The 16,448-nt window shown below is 39.2% G+C and overlaps 1 protein-coding gene and 2 non-coding genes across 4 annotated transcripts in view; all 3 read right to left on the bottom strand.

Moving 5' to 3' along the window:
- FOCAD (focadhesin) overlaps nt 1-16,448 on the bottom strand; it is a 274,973-nt gene that overhangs the window by 106,224 nt on the left and 152,301 nt on the right. For both annotated transcript variants that reach the window (XM_036331270.1, XM_036331271.1), the window contains 3 exons: nt 5,617-5,751; nt 4,232-4,282; nt 3,398-3,481 (listed from right to left, as the gene is read on the bottom strand). In XM_036331270.1, the coding sequence (XP_036187163.1) occupies nt 3,398-3,481; nt 4,232-4,282; nt 5,617-5,751 (270 nt within the window). The remainder of the gene's footprint in view (nt 1-3,397; nt 3,482-4,231; nt 4,283-5,616; nt 5,752-16,448) is intronic.
- Nucleotides 1,697-1,779, bottom strand: LOC118667787. The gene has a single exon (XR_004971380.1).
- Nucleotides 1,841-1,977, bottom strand: LOC118667799. Its single transcript, XR_004971391.1, has one exon.

Below are 16,448 nucleotides of genomic sequence, written 5' to 3'. Positions count from 1 at the left end.
ACCAGCCTGTTAGCTTTCAACAAGTTTCGCAGTTTTAAATTAATGCATCTATCAACAAATCTTTCTTCAGTAAATTTAAAAAAGGGCAGTGCTAATTGCAAAAGTAGCTGAATTACAATCCATAAATGTAGCCATGTTGATAAGGATCCACTATTCCTTTTTTTTCACATTTCTACTTCAAATTCATACTGTGCTCATTTAGAAGACTATTTCACAAGTTTCCACAAGCAGAAAAAGAAAAGGTGGACGGCCATACTTTCACTGGAAAGTACAGGTAACTTTCAGCTTTGTGAGTAATTGAAATTGCCCTTAATATGGAGGAAGTAGTTTCTGACAACAACAACAAAAATCTTAGTTTTTGTATTATATTAGCCCCTACCTGGCAGGCACTTTTAAGATAATTGAAAACAAGCTTTTCTGGAAAATGGGCCTCACTGTCACCATCTACAAAGCAGAAGTGGAATGCTGACTTGGTTGTCTCCTAAGCCTTTGGGGACGTGGGGGACTTGTTTGGATGTGAATACATGGGCCGCTTTCTGGACTTTCAGTCCTGGGTATTCTAACAGCCAAACTGAAAATCATTCATCAACAACAAGAAGAGGAATGCATGCTGCAGTCTTGGAAGCAATGATTCTCCGTGGGGAGGCGGGCCCTCTAGATCAGAAGATGGTCGTCAGAGGAGATATTTTAAAAGATTCCATTTAAAATATATTTTATTGATTTTTTACAGAGAGGAAGGGAGAGGGATAGTCAGAAACATCGATGAGAGAGAAACATCAATCAGCTGCCTCCTGCACACCTCCTACTGGGGATTTGCCCGCAACCAAGGTACATGCCCTTGACTGGAATCGAATCTGGAACCCTTCAGCCCACAGGCCGACGCTCTATCCACTGGGCCAAACCGATCAGGGCAAAGAGGTAGAATCTTTTAAACCATTTTTGTCTGTTCATCTTAATCCCAGTTGAAAATATTCACATTAGTGAACCACTATTCATATCCCTGAAGGGGGTTAGGGCAGAAGAAAAGATTGAAAAGCATGGCTAACAAAGGACAAGTCTTAGAGATTTCCTTTCCAGCTCTTCATATGCTAATGGTCAAAACCCAAGCAGACTTAGACACCCCAACTCTACGCATATCACTACCCTTTGTGTAGGGAGGTATGAAGAGCTATATATGCTATTAGGGATCAGACAATATAGAAGAGCTAGGTTAAGGAAGTACCTAATATTTGACTGAGAATAGCACTTATTTGAGTCTAAATTCTAACAACCATAATCAGAAACTGGACATAACCCTAAAGTAGGAAAAAATATAAACATATCAATATTTGAAGAGGTAGAGATGAAACAGCCAAGTGAATGTGAAAGTTGTTTAATAAAAGCTATTTATTCCAGCTGAAATATTATAAGAATGAGAGCTGAAAATAAAGGTAATTATCATGCGGTGATGTAAATTAGAAATTACTTAATAACAACAACTACAATAATAATAATAATAATAATAATAATAAAGGTATCTTCCCATATCTATTGGTAGGAGTTTGCACACCAAATTTACATGTAGCTTCCCCCCCCCTTTTTTTTTATTACTTTTTTCTCTTTCTCTCCCTCCCTCCCTTCATCCCTCCTTTCCATAAGCTATGGGTATTGCTAGTAGCCATAGTGCAGTCTGAAGTCCCATCTTTTTTTCCCCACCCAGTCTCAGTCCATTCTCAGAACACACTTCATAACCTGGTTTCCAGAACTCAGACTGAGCAGTGGTCTCGTCATTAACAACCAGGACTAACAGTTACAGCGGCAGAGGCCTCCCTAAACCTCCCTCATCTCTAGCCTAACCAGGCTCATCCCCTGGCCCCACTTCGCCTGACCTTTATAATCCTCTTATGCTCTGGGCCGGCATCGCCGCCAGCCTTGGGGCCCAATCTTTTAAGGAAAATACTAGGGGCTCTTCCGGGGGCTACACTGGGAAACCGGGAGACACCCCGCCCTATGACCCTCGCTGCAGTGCCCTCACACCAACCTCCCCACCCCACTACGCGACTCGACCCCGCCACCCACCACTGGCCTCTGAAGTCCCATCTTTTTTAATTTTATGAGTCATAAAACACTTTTTCTTTTTTAAATATATTTTATTGATTTTTTTACAGGGAGGAAGGGAGAGGAATAGAGAGTTAGAAACATCAATGAGAGAGAAACATTGATCAGCTGCCTCCTGCACACTCCCTACTGGGGATGTGCCCTCAACCAAGGTACATGCCCTTGACCGGAATCAAACCTGGGACCCTTGAGTCCACAGGCCGACGCTCTATCCACTGAGCCAAACCGGTTAGGGCAAAACACTTTTTCTTAAGTCTTCCCATTTGTGATAACTGCGTGACAAGGCAGCCAAGCTGCTTGGGGACATGGGAAATCCTGCCTTAGATTTGGTTTTACAGGAGCCTGTCCTTCAGTCCCACTTACATGGTGGCTCCTATTCAATTCAATAGAAGTTTGTCTGATTCTTACTGGTATCTAATCTCCATATAATCTCTATCTAGAAGAGAAAGAAAACCCATTTTAATGCCCAAGGAGCCCAAGAAATCTCACCAAAACTTCTTGCCATTTGGCCTCAAGGACAGATTCTGAGCAATGTTGCACACAACTTCTTCTACTAGTGTCTGCCTTACACTTGGCATTTGTGCATGTGGGTGCATTTGCATTAGTAGCAGCAGTAAATGTGAAATCAGACACTTAATTCCAGACAACCCAATAATTTGAAGTTGTCTATATTACATAGATACTAGAAAAGGTTGTGCATTTTTAGTTTAGTCTAAACACTACGATAATGTCACACTATGCGTTAGCCCTTAAAAGACAGTAATACTTTCCTCAGCCAGTTCTCTGGTGCTAACCTACACTTCGTTTCACACTAAGCGAATAAATAACAGATTTTTTTTTTCACATGGCACCTCAACTTTATATCACAAACAAAGATCTTTGGTTGCACAAGCAATATAGATCTTAGTCTGTACAGGCCCTGCTTGGATTTGAAGTCCAAGACGGTATCCTAACTGGGCAAAGTGGTTCCTACGATGGCACAGATCTTCTGGAGTGAGCTGTGGGCACAGGCATGCAGCCATACACCCAGTCACCTGAAGGAGACTCCACTGGCACCACAGGCGTCTCCCATCTTCTTCAAAGAGATTTAAAGTCACTATCTGTGATGTCTAACACCACTACCGTCTAAGTTCATTACAGCTTAAATAGGTAATGAATATAAATTCTTATCTTTCATAGACAACATATCTATAATTACATGTACATCCGTCAGGTACGAATCTCCTAAGGGGAAAGGAGATACAAATCAAGTTGTAAAGCTCAGCAAGAAGGAGAGCAGTGAGAGAGCAGGCGGGCCTACCTGTTCGGGCAGGTGAAGAACCGTGTGCTCACCAGCGCTGAAGCGTGACAGAGATTGATAGGCAGCCTTTGCTACAACCGAGTCCTGGGTAGGAAAAAGGTAAGATAAAGAAAATAAACAACGTATAATAAACAACTCCCTCTCCACCCTCAGAGTTCTATGGTCAGTGCTCCTGGAACGGCATTAACTCGCTTAATCCATCCCAATTGGAAATGGAGAGAAAAGCACTGGGTAGAGGGACCAGAAGCACTAGGATTTGTGCCCTAGTTTGGACATTAAACATAAAGTAATGCATAATCTCAGGCCCCCATGGCGCAGTAGGGCTTAGTGGAAGGAAGGGGGCTCAGGGGCTAGAGTCTGATAGGCCTGGAACTGGATTCTGATGCTCCAGCTCCCAGCAGGGAAAGCTAGCCTTTGGGAAGCTAAGCTTTTTCACTTATGCGTCAGATACATCAGCCACACCCTCTTCTCTATACTCCTTATTGGAAACAATATTAAAAACATGGACTGGGTGGTTGCTTGTTTGGTATGCTTGCTGAGGGGGGAGGGACAAAGCAGGAAAGGGAAGGACCATTAAAAACATGAGACAATGGCATCTGTCCCTCTTCCGACAAATGTCAGCTTCACAAAGTAGTACGTGCACTTCATGGTGAAACGTCTTAATGAGAGCAAATCGAGAATACGTTCTAAAGTCTAAACTTGTGGATAGTTGCAATTCTTCTAAAATCAAGGAGCCATCATTTCAAGGGCGTCTCCTTTTTTATTCTAAGAATCTTATTTGGTAGCTCCTTCCCCAGCCTGGCTCTGTGTCAGGGACACCCCTTGTGATAGTACCTTGTTCTGAGTGTGAGTCCAGAGGAAGCTGAGGACTTGAACTTTGAAATTCTGAAAAAGTCAAAATAAACATCAGAGTAAAATGTTAAGACAAAGATAAAACCGAGAATAAACATCTAGTAGCAAATAGCGGAAATTAAATCACCTTAAAAGTTATACCCCCAGTCCTAACCGGTTTGGCTCAGTGGATAGAGCGTCGGCCTGGGGACTAAAGGGTCCCTGGTTTGATTCCGGTCAAGGGTATATACCCTGGTTGCGGGCACATCCTCAGTAGGGGGTGTGCAGGAGGCAGCTGATTGATGTTTCTCTCTCACTAATGTTTCTAACTCTCTATCCCTCTCCCTTCCTCTCTGTGAAAAAATCAATAAAATATATATATTTAAAAAATAAGTTATACCCTAGTAATTGACTTAACCTGTATTTACCCACCATTCATAAAATGAAAATACTTGGAAACAGACTCATCACTTAGATACATGGATATTTTAAATACAATGGGATTTTAAGATTATTAAATTTAGAAACCTAACCATTTCCTACTGTCTTATCACATGATCAAAAACATAAAAGGGACCAATATTGGAATATGATGGAGGGGTGGTTTATCAAAATCCGTGACTCAAACTAAAAGTCCGGCAAGAAGTAAAAATCAATTGCTGCTCTTTGAAAGAAAAGGAAAAAAGATGAACATGGAAGGGAATATGGCCACAAAAGAGGAGGCGTAAATGAATTCAACACCTTCTCTATTTCACTCACAGAAGAGATAACTGAAGGAAACGTTAAGCAGGAATCTATGAATTTGACAGCAAAGCATCTTTCACCAAGTTTTTCAATTCATTAGGATGACAAACACAGAGTTGTCATAAAATCATTTTTCTCTTCTAATGGGTTGGTTTTATAATCATACTCATTGAAGAGTATAGTTGAAGGTGACAGATGTATGTAGAAAATGTCAACTAACATGTAAAAACCAAATCTCTATGGCAAAGCTAGGAGCAAACTGACAATATGTCTATAGTAATGGAAGATTCTTTGTATATTTTTTAGAACTTAAAACACCAACAAAATGAATTTAAACTGTTGGTCTGATGAAATCTATTATTTTCAAAATACTTTTTAACATGCTGACTTTTTAAAATCTTGACTATACCCTCATAATAAAAACTTGGTATTCTTTATGTAAATGAGTCTTAACGGCTCAGAATTGATAAGGGTAGATATCTTCCCTACTCCTGAGGGTCCATACAGATATCAACATGTTTTCAGAACAAAACATGCTAAAGGATTTTGGGCAAAGAATTACAAATATTTTATCCAAAAGTTATTAAAAAGCACACGTCTTTCTAGTGTAGAAACAGACAATGTCTTGAGCTCCAAACGCATACCTCGTATTCAGCTGTGTTGACAGTTAGGGAAGGCACCAGAGAAAACAGTTCACTGAGTGTCTTCAAGATGAGAGGTCTGGTGTCACAGCTCAGCTTCGGGGAGAGAGCGTTCCAAGTGGATCGAATACAAACAACCTGCGAAGCAAATCAAGAGTGAATGCCCAATAAGATCTTAATTCCTAAGAAGCCATTAGTAAAGAGCACTATCTTTTTCAAAATGTTTTTATTTTTTAATTACAGTTGACATTCAATATTATATTAGCTTCAGGTGTACTGCATAGTGGTTAGACGTTTATGTAACTTAGAGGTGATTGCCTCAAGAAGTCTAGTACCCTTTGGTACCACACATAGTTATTACAATATCATTGACTCTACTAGGCTGCACTTTACATCACCATGACAAGAGTACTATCTTTTAGTATAAGGAGACTTAAGAAAAGAATAAGAACATTCCTAGAAGTTAAGATTTCATAAGGTACTGCCCTCAAAAGAAATGATTTAAACCAACGTAATCTAAACTGTTGTGGAAGAAGACCTAGCCTGCCTCATACAATTGCTTTCTTGCAAGGAGAAAAAAATCTCTCTCTTTCTTTCTCTCTCCCGCCCCCCCACCCCGACCCCCACCCCCCACCGCCCCTCGCCCCCCGCCTTTCTCTCTCTCAGGCACACACTTGAAATTAAATTCCAGATTAGCTACCTTCATTGCTGAGAAGCAGTCTCTGAAACACAGAAGGGTAAGCTAATGTTAGGACCTTTCTAAGACCTGGTGTCCACAGTCCTGGCAGTTTCTCAGCACTGCCGAAACCACCACAGCACCACCCGGAAAACGGGGAGGCTACTATAAATAAATTGAACACTCTCAAATCATCTTACAAGCTTTTAAAGAAGGGAGGAGAATATTTATATTATTTAAAATAATAATTTGAGACTTTGTCTTAAAAGTCATCTCAGATTTTTTTTTTTTTTTTTTAGGAGGCTAAGAGATCAAGTAAAAACTAAAGCCTAAGAAAAATGTTTAAGCCCAATTTCCTTAAAGCAAGTGTTCTCAGTTCATTTTAACATCTGGTTTTATGAATATTCACATGTCTTTGTAAGTTTAATTCCAACTCCAACAGATGAGTTCTTCACTTATAGATATTTTATTAAATTTTTAAAACCCAGGCAGGAACAGTGCCAACACAGATCAACTAGATAGAGTTGAACAAGGATTAATCTTTCTAAAACACTCCAACCTCTTCTCTTAAGCTTGAATTAACACACACAATTTATCTCCATCTACACATATAAATTATTTAGAAAAGCTACAGGAGGTAGTCAGTGGAAAGATGTCAAAGATAAATGGATAATATAGACTTAAGAACACAGATTAAGGAGAGGTTCAAAGAGAAGACAGAGGAAAGTTATCACAGAAAACTTAGATTTAGTGCTTTTGCTCTTTTTTCTACTTTCCATGAAACAGTAAAAAAAAATGTGCTTTGACTTGAGATCGACTACAAATTTGATTCCAGTAACATACACTAAGTTAAGAGCAGTGCGACGTGCAAGGCATGACAGTAGGCACATTTATACAAAGTAGTAGCTCTAAAATTACAAATCAGCAGTATTTGAAATTTTAAAAAAACACACAATTCCTTAAAAGCTTTCAATTCAACAATGAATCTATAACCAGAGTAGTTAGTATACAGCACTAAGAGGAACAATAAAATAGAAAACAACCTGAACCTTCACAGAACTTAGCACCTATTAAAAAGAAAGAGAAGTGCATGTAATTCTAAATTATCAGAAAACAAAAGGTATATGATTAGATTTTGAACCTTGTTTAACAGAAAGTAGTTTCAAGAGGAATCTAAGGAAGAAAGATATCAGTAGATGGGAGTCACCAGAGTACCGAGGCAGTATTGAGATGGGACTTGAAGAAGGAATGGACAATCCTTCTTCAGCAGAAAACCCACTAGGAAATGGAAAGCTTAAGTCGGAATCCATCCCCCAAAATGCATGCTGTAGGCACAAAACGCTTGTGTAACAGTGAGGAAAGGCTCGTGGGTCAGAGTACCTGGAATGTCAAAGCGTCTGTACTAGAATCAAAAAGAAAAGGCAGCCTCTAGAGATATCTGAATTGGGGAATAAATAAAATTAAAATGCTACTTTGGAACGATTCATCGGATAGTGCCAAAGTCAGAGCAGGCATCCACCCCTCTCTCTCGAATTCCCATCTCTCACTAGTCTCTAACACATAAGGAGCCTCAAAGTTTTTTTTAAAATCTTATGCATAATATACTCACTAACTGTCTGTGCTTTCTCCTCACTTTAAATGCCTATCCAGTTCCAATCTATGTTGTTTCAAGACCCTCTTCAAACTCCACTTCCATAATTAAGTTTCTCTTACAATTCAGGCTCTCATTTTATTACTTTCTTTCCTCCAATTTCTAACACTTAAAACTGTCTCCCAACTTAGCATTTAATTATATACTGTCTAGTATTGTTCACAATTTTCGAGAATGTAAATTGTCTCCTCAACTAGATAGTAAATTCTTCAAAAACAATGACCCTGTCTTATAGGTCTCATTTCCTAGTACTAAGCACAGTGGTAAGTAAATAACATTATCAGTACTTAACTACTGATAGCACTGGAACCTGAGGAATGGTAAAGCTAAAGTGGAGATTAAAACAAATAAAAAAACTTGGATAATGAATTGGAAAGTGGGATATTTTGGGCCCAGAGTCATGAATAAAATGTAACATGAAAAAAGAAGGGGAGTGGTCGTGCATGGCCATTCTTAGTTGGTGGAACAATTTGCCTGGTTAATTCCAATAACAAACTAGACTCTGGCATACTAACTAGTTATGTGACCCCCGAGCACTATGGAAAACAGCATGGAGTTTCCTCAAAAATTAAAAATGGAACTGCTATTTGACCCAGTGATCCCACTTCTAGAAATATATCCTAAGAAACCCAAAACACCAATCAAAAAGAATATATGCACTCCTATGTTCATAGCAGCATTGTTTACAATAGCTAACATCTGGAAAAAGCCCCAGTGCCCATCAGTAGATGAGTGGATAAAAAAGCAGTGGTGCATTTACATCATGCAATACTATGCAGCTGTAACAAAGAAGGATCTCTTACCCTTTGAGACAGTATGGAGGGACCTAGAGAGTATCATGCTAAGCAAAATAAGCCAGTCAGAGAAAGATATGTATCAGATGGTCTCACTCATATGTGGAATTTTATGAACAAAATAAACTGATGAACAAAATAGATCCAGAGACATACAAGCATGGAACAGACTGGAGAACCTTAGAGGGAAGGCGGGGTGGGAGATATTAACCAGGGAACTTATAGGCTTATATGAATAGCATTGACACAGACAATTTGGTGAAGGCCTGGGATGGGGGTGCGAGATGAAGGGGGGAAGTGAGGAGCATCTGTAACACTTTCAACAATAAAGATGAGTTTTATTTAAAAAAAGGGAAAACTAGAAAGGGAGACGGGGTCTGAAAAGTTCTATTTGATATATGTTCTGCACATTACCCAATAACTTGTTTTTTTTAAAAACTGACTGACTTCTGTTCCAGCAATATGATGGGCCACACTTGCAATGATTGATAAAGTTCTATACATATATGGCTTAGCTGAAAAGAAAAAAAAAAAATGGGGGTATTACCTAGGGCTAGAAACAAAGAGGAAAATACCTGTACTGAGGTATTATAAGGAAGTTATCAGTTTCTATAACCTAATAGCTTGTGTTCAAATGCCCACATGGAAAGGATAGGGCCTTTAGCCTTCATAAGGCAGGAGTTGGAACAGAGACCCTCACATAAAGCCAGCACTCTTGAATGGCAATACCCTCGGTAAAATGGTTGAACTGGAAACCACTGAGCTGAGAAATTAATATAAAAAATGGCAGTGAGTTGGGGCCACCTGAACCACTCTCAAGGGTACTCCCATAACACATAACCCAAATTTATGCACACAGAAAAATAAATTAAACCCCTCTAAAAACGAGGTCATGACAAAAGAAAAAGTTCAAAACATAGAATGATGCATGAGTCCAATCTGAGTGAGAATCAGCACAAACAACTAGCAGGATAGACACCCACGACCTTCAGATAACAGAACAAGTAGAAAGCAGCACAAAAGCACTTAAAAGAATTAGAGATGAAAACACATTTAATTCCCAGTAAAATAACAGGGCATGATGGAAAAAAGGCAAATCTGGGAAAGAATCAAATGGAATCTCTACAAGTAAAAAATACAGTCACTGAAACTATGAACCCAATGAATAGGAAGTATCCTAAGTATAAACCAGAGAGATGAGAATTCTAAAATATAAAAAAGGAAGTTCAAAGTCATATATCTTTGAATGAGGTGTCTTTCTTATGTTCACCAAGAGTTCCTAGGAGAGTTTAATTTTAAAATGGCTTTTAGAGAAGTGGTTGGTTCCAGGGCTGGGATAGGGAAAATAAAAAGTCTGGAGCAAATTCTGGTGCCAAAAAGTAAGGACGTGTGCATAAAATGAGGTGAACTTGTTGAAAGGGCACAGAAGCCAATCTGAGAGTTCCCAATGGCCAAATTAATATCCACGAGCCTACACTAGTATAAATAATTCAATGAGTGAATGAATAAAAGAGAAGTAACAGTTCTTCCTTACAGAAGAGTTCCAATTAATAAATGTAGAAGCAATGAAAGAAATAAAAAATCACCATTAGACAGATACCAGAGGAATGATTGTTATAGGCAAAATGTGCTGATGAATGTTGAAATCAGTGGGCAAAAGTTTGAGGACAAGCAGGATGACAAACTAGATAGTCTCGAAGTCTCTCCAGTGAGACATTTATTATTTACAAAAGAAAAAATAGTAATATGCTATGGAAAAACTCAGGATACATCACCGTAACCAACTAACTAAGGTTAACATCACCAGTAATAAAACTTATCAACATCATGCACCCCTGATAAGACATACTGAGAAAGGCATATTATTTCTGTAATATTCTAAAATACTACATCTAGTCATGAGGAAACATCTGTATACCCAAACCAAAAGACATTTTACAAAATAACTAACAGGACTCTTCAAAAGCGTCCAGGTCGTGAAAGCAAAGGAAACGGAGAAACTGGTGTAGATTGGAAGACTGAGTAAACATGACAACTGGGGTCATGGCACGGTGAAAACTCATTAGTGGGAAAACTGATGAAATCTGAATACAGTCCACAGTCTAGTCAATTGCACTGTACCAATGTTTACTTCTTATTTTTGGTAACTGTGCTATAATGATTAAAGCAAGGTGTAAACATTAGGGAAAATGGATGAAAAATATATACGAGAAGTCTATGCTATTTTTATTTCTTTTTTTTAAAAAAAAAACAGCTTTTTTTAAAGATATAAATCACAGACCATACTATTTACATATTTAAAGTAGAATCCAATGGTTTTTAAAAATATATATTTTTTATTGATTTCGGAGAGGAAGAGAGAGGGAGAGAGAGACAGAAACATCAATGATGAGAGAGAATCACTGATTGGCCATCTCCTGCATACTCCACAGTGGGGATCAAGCCTGACCGGGAATAGAACCACGACCTCCTGGTTCATAGGTCAATGCACAACCACTGAACCATACTGGCTGGGCCAATTCAATGGCTTTTGTGTACTCACAAAGTTGTTGCAGTCATCACAATCAATTTTAGGATATTTTCGTCACCCCAAAGGGAAGCCCATAATCACTTGTTCTTCCCCGTTTCCTCCCATGCTTCCATAACTCTACGTTTTGTCTCTAAATATGAGTTTTCTAGACCTTTTCTATAAATAAAATCATAGAACATGTGGTCTTTTGTTATCAGCTTTTTTCAATTAACATAATACTTTTAGGCTCCTTCATGTCATCCCATGTATCTGTACTTACTCTTTCGTATTGCCAAATAATTTTCCATTCTACATCACTCTGTACTACATTTTGAAACTTTTCTGTAAGTTATTTTGAAATAAAAGGTTAAACACTAGGAATAGAAAAATGTATTACTTAAAGAAATCATGGCTGAAAATTTCCAGAATCAATGAAGGACATTAATTCTCTAAGTCCTAAGTAGGACAGGTAAAAATAAGTTTATATCTATATACATTATAATGTGACTGTTTACCACCAAAGGCAAAAAAAAAATCTTCAGAGCTAAATGGAAGAAAATAAAGACTATATACAAAGAAACAATTTATAGAAACAACATACTTTTCAAAATTAACAAGATCATGCAGTAAGATCCTAAAAGTGCAGAGGAAATTACTGGCCTATGACACTAAATCCATCATTCAACAGTAAGGGCAAAACAAGCAAAAATAAATAAATAAAATGGGAGGCACAATACCTAGGTATTGTGCACATATAGCAGGAACAATACCTAGGTATTGTGCACATATAGCCTATGAATATTTATGCGCACATGACTCTGAACATCTTGCTTTGTTTGTCTATGAGGTTTTGGAGAATTTATCCCGTTCTAAGTGCTTACATTATGCATATTTTGTTTCTATTTTTGTTTCTCCGGAGAATGACACTTCTCCCATGTTATTCCTTCCCAAGAATTTTAGCAACACTAAACAGCACAGATTACAAAGGCGCTATGCAGTATGGTACCCTGGAAAGTGCATGATTGGAGTCAGAGACCCCAGGCTCTCCCATTTGGTGGCTGTGTGACTATGGCAAAGTCATTAATCTCCTTCAATCTGCTTCCCCAGCTCCATAAAGGAAATCCTACTAGTAACACCTGCTCTGTGTATAGCACCAGGTTAACAGAAAAGGCCACAGTGAGGCAATTGTATGCAAATGTGCTTTATACACTGTAAAAGATGGTGACTGCTGTTACAACCAATGGGAAAAATAATGAATCCCCAAAGAATCCGAGCCCTTGCTTCGAATGCTTGTGCTGCAAGAATGACTTTGTGCCTCCGCGGAGGAACAAATAGCTATCTTCTAATTTTACTTCCCAAAGCTATTTCTAGCAATTCCGGAGAGCAGCCTACTCCCTTTTGTTCTGATGCTTTACTCCAACCGAAGGAAAAGCTTTATAAAAACGTTTATGCTCTGAAAACCGCCTTATTTGCCCTTTGCATAATGAAGGTAAAAGAAACTGCCTTCACTGTTAAAGGACTCCAGTCATCATGATGTGGTGAAGCCCTCGTAAGCTAATTCAGCACACACAATTCAGGAAGCTTCTGTTACCAAAACAGGGGATGAGAGGAGAGTAAGGAGACACAATCAATGGGGCAGGAACAATGGGAAAAATAACATTCTTTCTCATCCCAATAACATGGGGCTAAAGGTTATAAGTGTAAAAAAATGACTAACAGGTTTATGTAAGCAATTTCACAGTCTTTTAATGTCTGAGACGAGTTTATTATCAAGGCAGTGCTGTAGGAAATAACAGGAATAAGTACTGAGTTTGCCTTTTAAGTCCTAAGGACAGTAATTCCGAAGATTTTCTATTAGAGTCGCTCAACCTCTGTCCTAAAGGCACATACCTAAATCCCAAACTGTGCGCCTCGGTCCATCAGAAACATTTGTACTCGATGCGGTAAAGCTACTTCACATCCACAATCCCTAATAACACTATCTAAAGTAGGTGCAGCAGAGACCTTTCAAATTAGTCGGTATTTCCGAAAAACTGTTTGGCAGTTTGTAGTGCAGACTTGTAATTCTATTCTCTGAACAGAAGAGGCTTAGAACCGAGTAAATGACGCAAGTGAAAGCAGAAGAGGCATTTATCACACAGATTGATGTAGCAAGCCTCCCAGTGCAGTGGCCTGGGATGTTCGGTTTCTCTCCTCCTCATGTGAGACGGCGCAGCTTCCCTGAGATACCTCCCATCAGGGAACAGTGTCTCCCAATGCAAACTCCATTGATTTCTCCGCAGGAACAGAAAAAATGACACAAAGACTCCTGCAGCGACGTGCACTTTTTCGGTTTTGCTACATTCTGTCTGGATTAATGATCTATTTCATGGTGAACATTCTTCTGGCATGAACTAGCAAGCGTGCAGTAAGAATTGCCAGAAATATTCTTTCGCCAAGAGAATGATTAGTGCTTTATTCTGCCCCGATCTCCTTCTCCTAGTCTCATAAATGGAGGTCAAATGCCAAGGTAGTAAGGAAAAATATTAGAAATTCAATCAAAATAGCTTAAAACCCCCAAAACCAAACTGCCAGAAAGTTGTTCAGCAGCTACAAAATTAAAAGCCAAGCAAACTGAATATCCATCAGCAACAAGCATAAAATACAATCCATTTATTTTTAAATAGGGCTAAAGGGACTATTATAACTGTATTGCAGAAAGAGACTGAGAAACACAGTTTAGTGCCATTTCATATCGAAAAATCAACATGCTGTGTATCAAAAATAATTGATGAATTAAGCAGTCACTTCAGAGGCTCTGAGAACACTTTAAGAGCAATTTTAAATTGCAGAGAGGAAGCTTTTAGGGATACCTATCGAGTTCATTCCACTTTAAAATACGGAGTTTGATGAATACATTTCTAAGGAACTAATGTTGACAGTTACTGGAACTTAACCTGATTTCATGTTCACTGAAAATGATTCTTCCACCCCTGTCCATTCAATGTATCTACAGATTTTCGAATAAGAGAACTAATGAATTCTTCGTGGATAACAAAAGTGAAGATCAGTCTTTGGGGCCTGAAAGGCTTATACAGCCCCCTAATAACAAGAAGAAAATATACCTGTGACCCCTTCACAAAGAAACAAACAAGCTCCTGATGAAGAAAATAAAAACTAAAGGCTAAACCTATAACCTACGAGTTCAAAAGAAAAAAATAAATTCTGCAGACCTTCTTTAAGAATTACTTTGCTTTTTTAGGGCTAAAAGCCAGTGAATTGTTATAAAAACTAGAGGCGTGGTGCATGAAATTCGTGCGGGGGGGTGGGGGGGGGAGATCCCTCAGCCCGACCTGCACCCTCTCCAATCTGGGAGCCCTCAGGGGATGTCCTACTGATGGCTTGGGCCTGCTCCCTGTGGTTCTCTGCTCTCTGCAGACCTGCCTGCTCGATGCCACCACAGGTCCTGGTGTCTGCTCTCTGCGGGGGCCTGCTTGCCCCTTGCCACTGCGAAGAGGGGTAAGGAGTGCCCTGCTGTCTGCTTGCTGTGGTGGACTGGGGCGCTGCTTGCCCCTTGCCCGTGTGGTGAGGGCTGAAAGGACTGGCGGACTCTGGTGGTGCTGAGGAGACTGGGCGCCACCATCTTGTGCCTATGGGCACCACCATCTTTGTTGTGAAGTGACAGTCAATTTGCATATTCTGTCTTTATTAGATAGGATAGTTCCCCAAGACAAGGTTGGAATAAGTGTAAATAAAGTTTTTCCATCCACACACATATGCAGCATCTAGCACAGAGCTTGGCACGTAAAAGCATGCCCCTCAAAATAAATTTGTTGAATGAATGAATGAATGCTAATTGGCCCACTAACAACTAGCACAGGGCTGGGTACTTCTGCCAAGGGCTGAACTTCATTTTAGGCTTTGTGGGCCACACAGCCTCTGTCACAACTACTCAACTGTGCCACTGTATTGTGAAAGCAGTTATTGATTAAACAACATAAATATGTTGGAAATATTGATAAGTTATCACTATACATAAAAATAAAATAAAAAACAGAAAGGGTGTGACTTGTGTGGAAGAGAGAAATGGCAACTTGATTTTAAAATTTCTCTGCCAAAGTCAGTATTTTGACTTGTCCCTGTTTGAAACCCTGAAGGTTTTAGACCTCAGAGCAATGGTCTAAGGCCGTGGTCGGCAAACAGCAGCTCACGAGCCACATGCGGCTCTTTGGCCCCTTGAGTGTGGCTCTTCCTAAGCCTTAGAGTACCCTAATTGAGTTAATAACAATGTACCTACCTATATAGTTGAAGTTTAAAAAATTTGGCTCTCAAAAGAAATTTCAATCCTTGTACTGTTGATATTTGACTCTGTTGACTAATGAGTTTGCCGATCACTGGTCTAAGGAATATTAAATAGGTAGAGATCTACTTTCCTTTAACAAAGGAGAGTTGGGAAAGCAGAAGCAGCATGATCTCAGATAAATGTTAGTGAGGAGCAGACAGTGAAGTTGAAGCTCTGGGAATGTAGTCACTTAAATCTACTGATGTTTACCTACCCCTTAGAAAGTCTTCAAGTTTCCCAATGTACTCCAGCTTGGAGACTGTGGCTTTAACGAATTGTTCCCTGCAAATTGTCAGTGCTAACTCCCTGGACCCAACTCTCTTGGGCGACAGCAAATCCAAACCACTCCTAAGCAAATACCAAGGAGTTCAAAAATTCAAATTACTGTATATATATATATATATAAAATCCACAACTCAAAGTGAACAATTAATGTCTTCTTCAATTATTCTCAGAAGCCTACATTACAATTGAATTGCTATATCAGAAATCCCAGAAAAACATCAGTCCCACAGCAGTGGTAAAGGGCCCTTTCAAGAAAGAAAACCACAACTTCTGAAGAGAAGATAGATTGCTGATTTCCAAGAGTCTGGCTGCCACAGAAGAGACCATTTAAAAAGAAGAGGAAACAAAGGGCACCAAAGAGAAATGTCGGCAACCTAGCAGAAACAAGGGTAGGGCTTGGAGCCCAGGAAAGGAGGGAGACGTTTATAAGAAAAGCTTCCCAAGGCTTTTTATACTCCAGAGAAGTTAAGAAAGTATAGCAAAACTATTGGTTTTGCCAGTAATAGTCTTTATTTTTCATCCAAATTTTTGCTTTTCACACACAAAAACAACAGAGAGTTTAGATTCAGTGTGTGGGCCTATTTAACACCAGGGGAATA

The sequence above is a fragment of the Myotis myotis genome, unplaced genomic scaffold (assembly GCF_014108235.1).
Source record: "Myotis myotis isolate mMyoMyo1 unplaced genomic scaffold, mMyoMyo1.p scaffold_m19_p_12, whole genome shotgun sequence".
NCBI lineage: Eukaryota > Metazoa > Chordata > Mammalia > Chiroptera > Vespertilionidae > Myotis > Myotis myotis.
The sequence above is the reverse complement of the archived record's forward strand: the minus strand, read 5'-3'. Positions and strand labels throughout refer to the sequence as shown.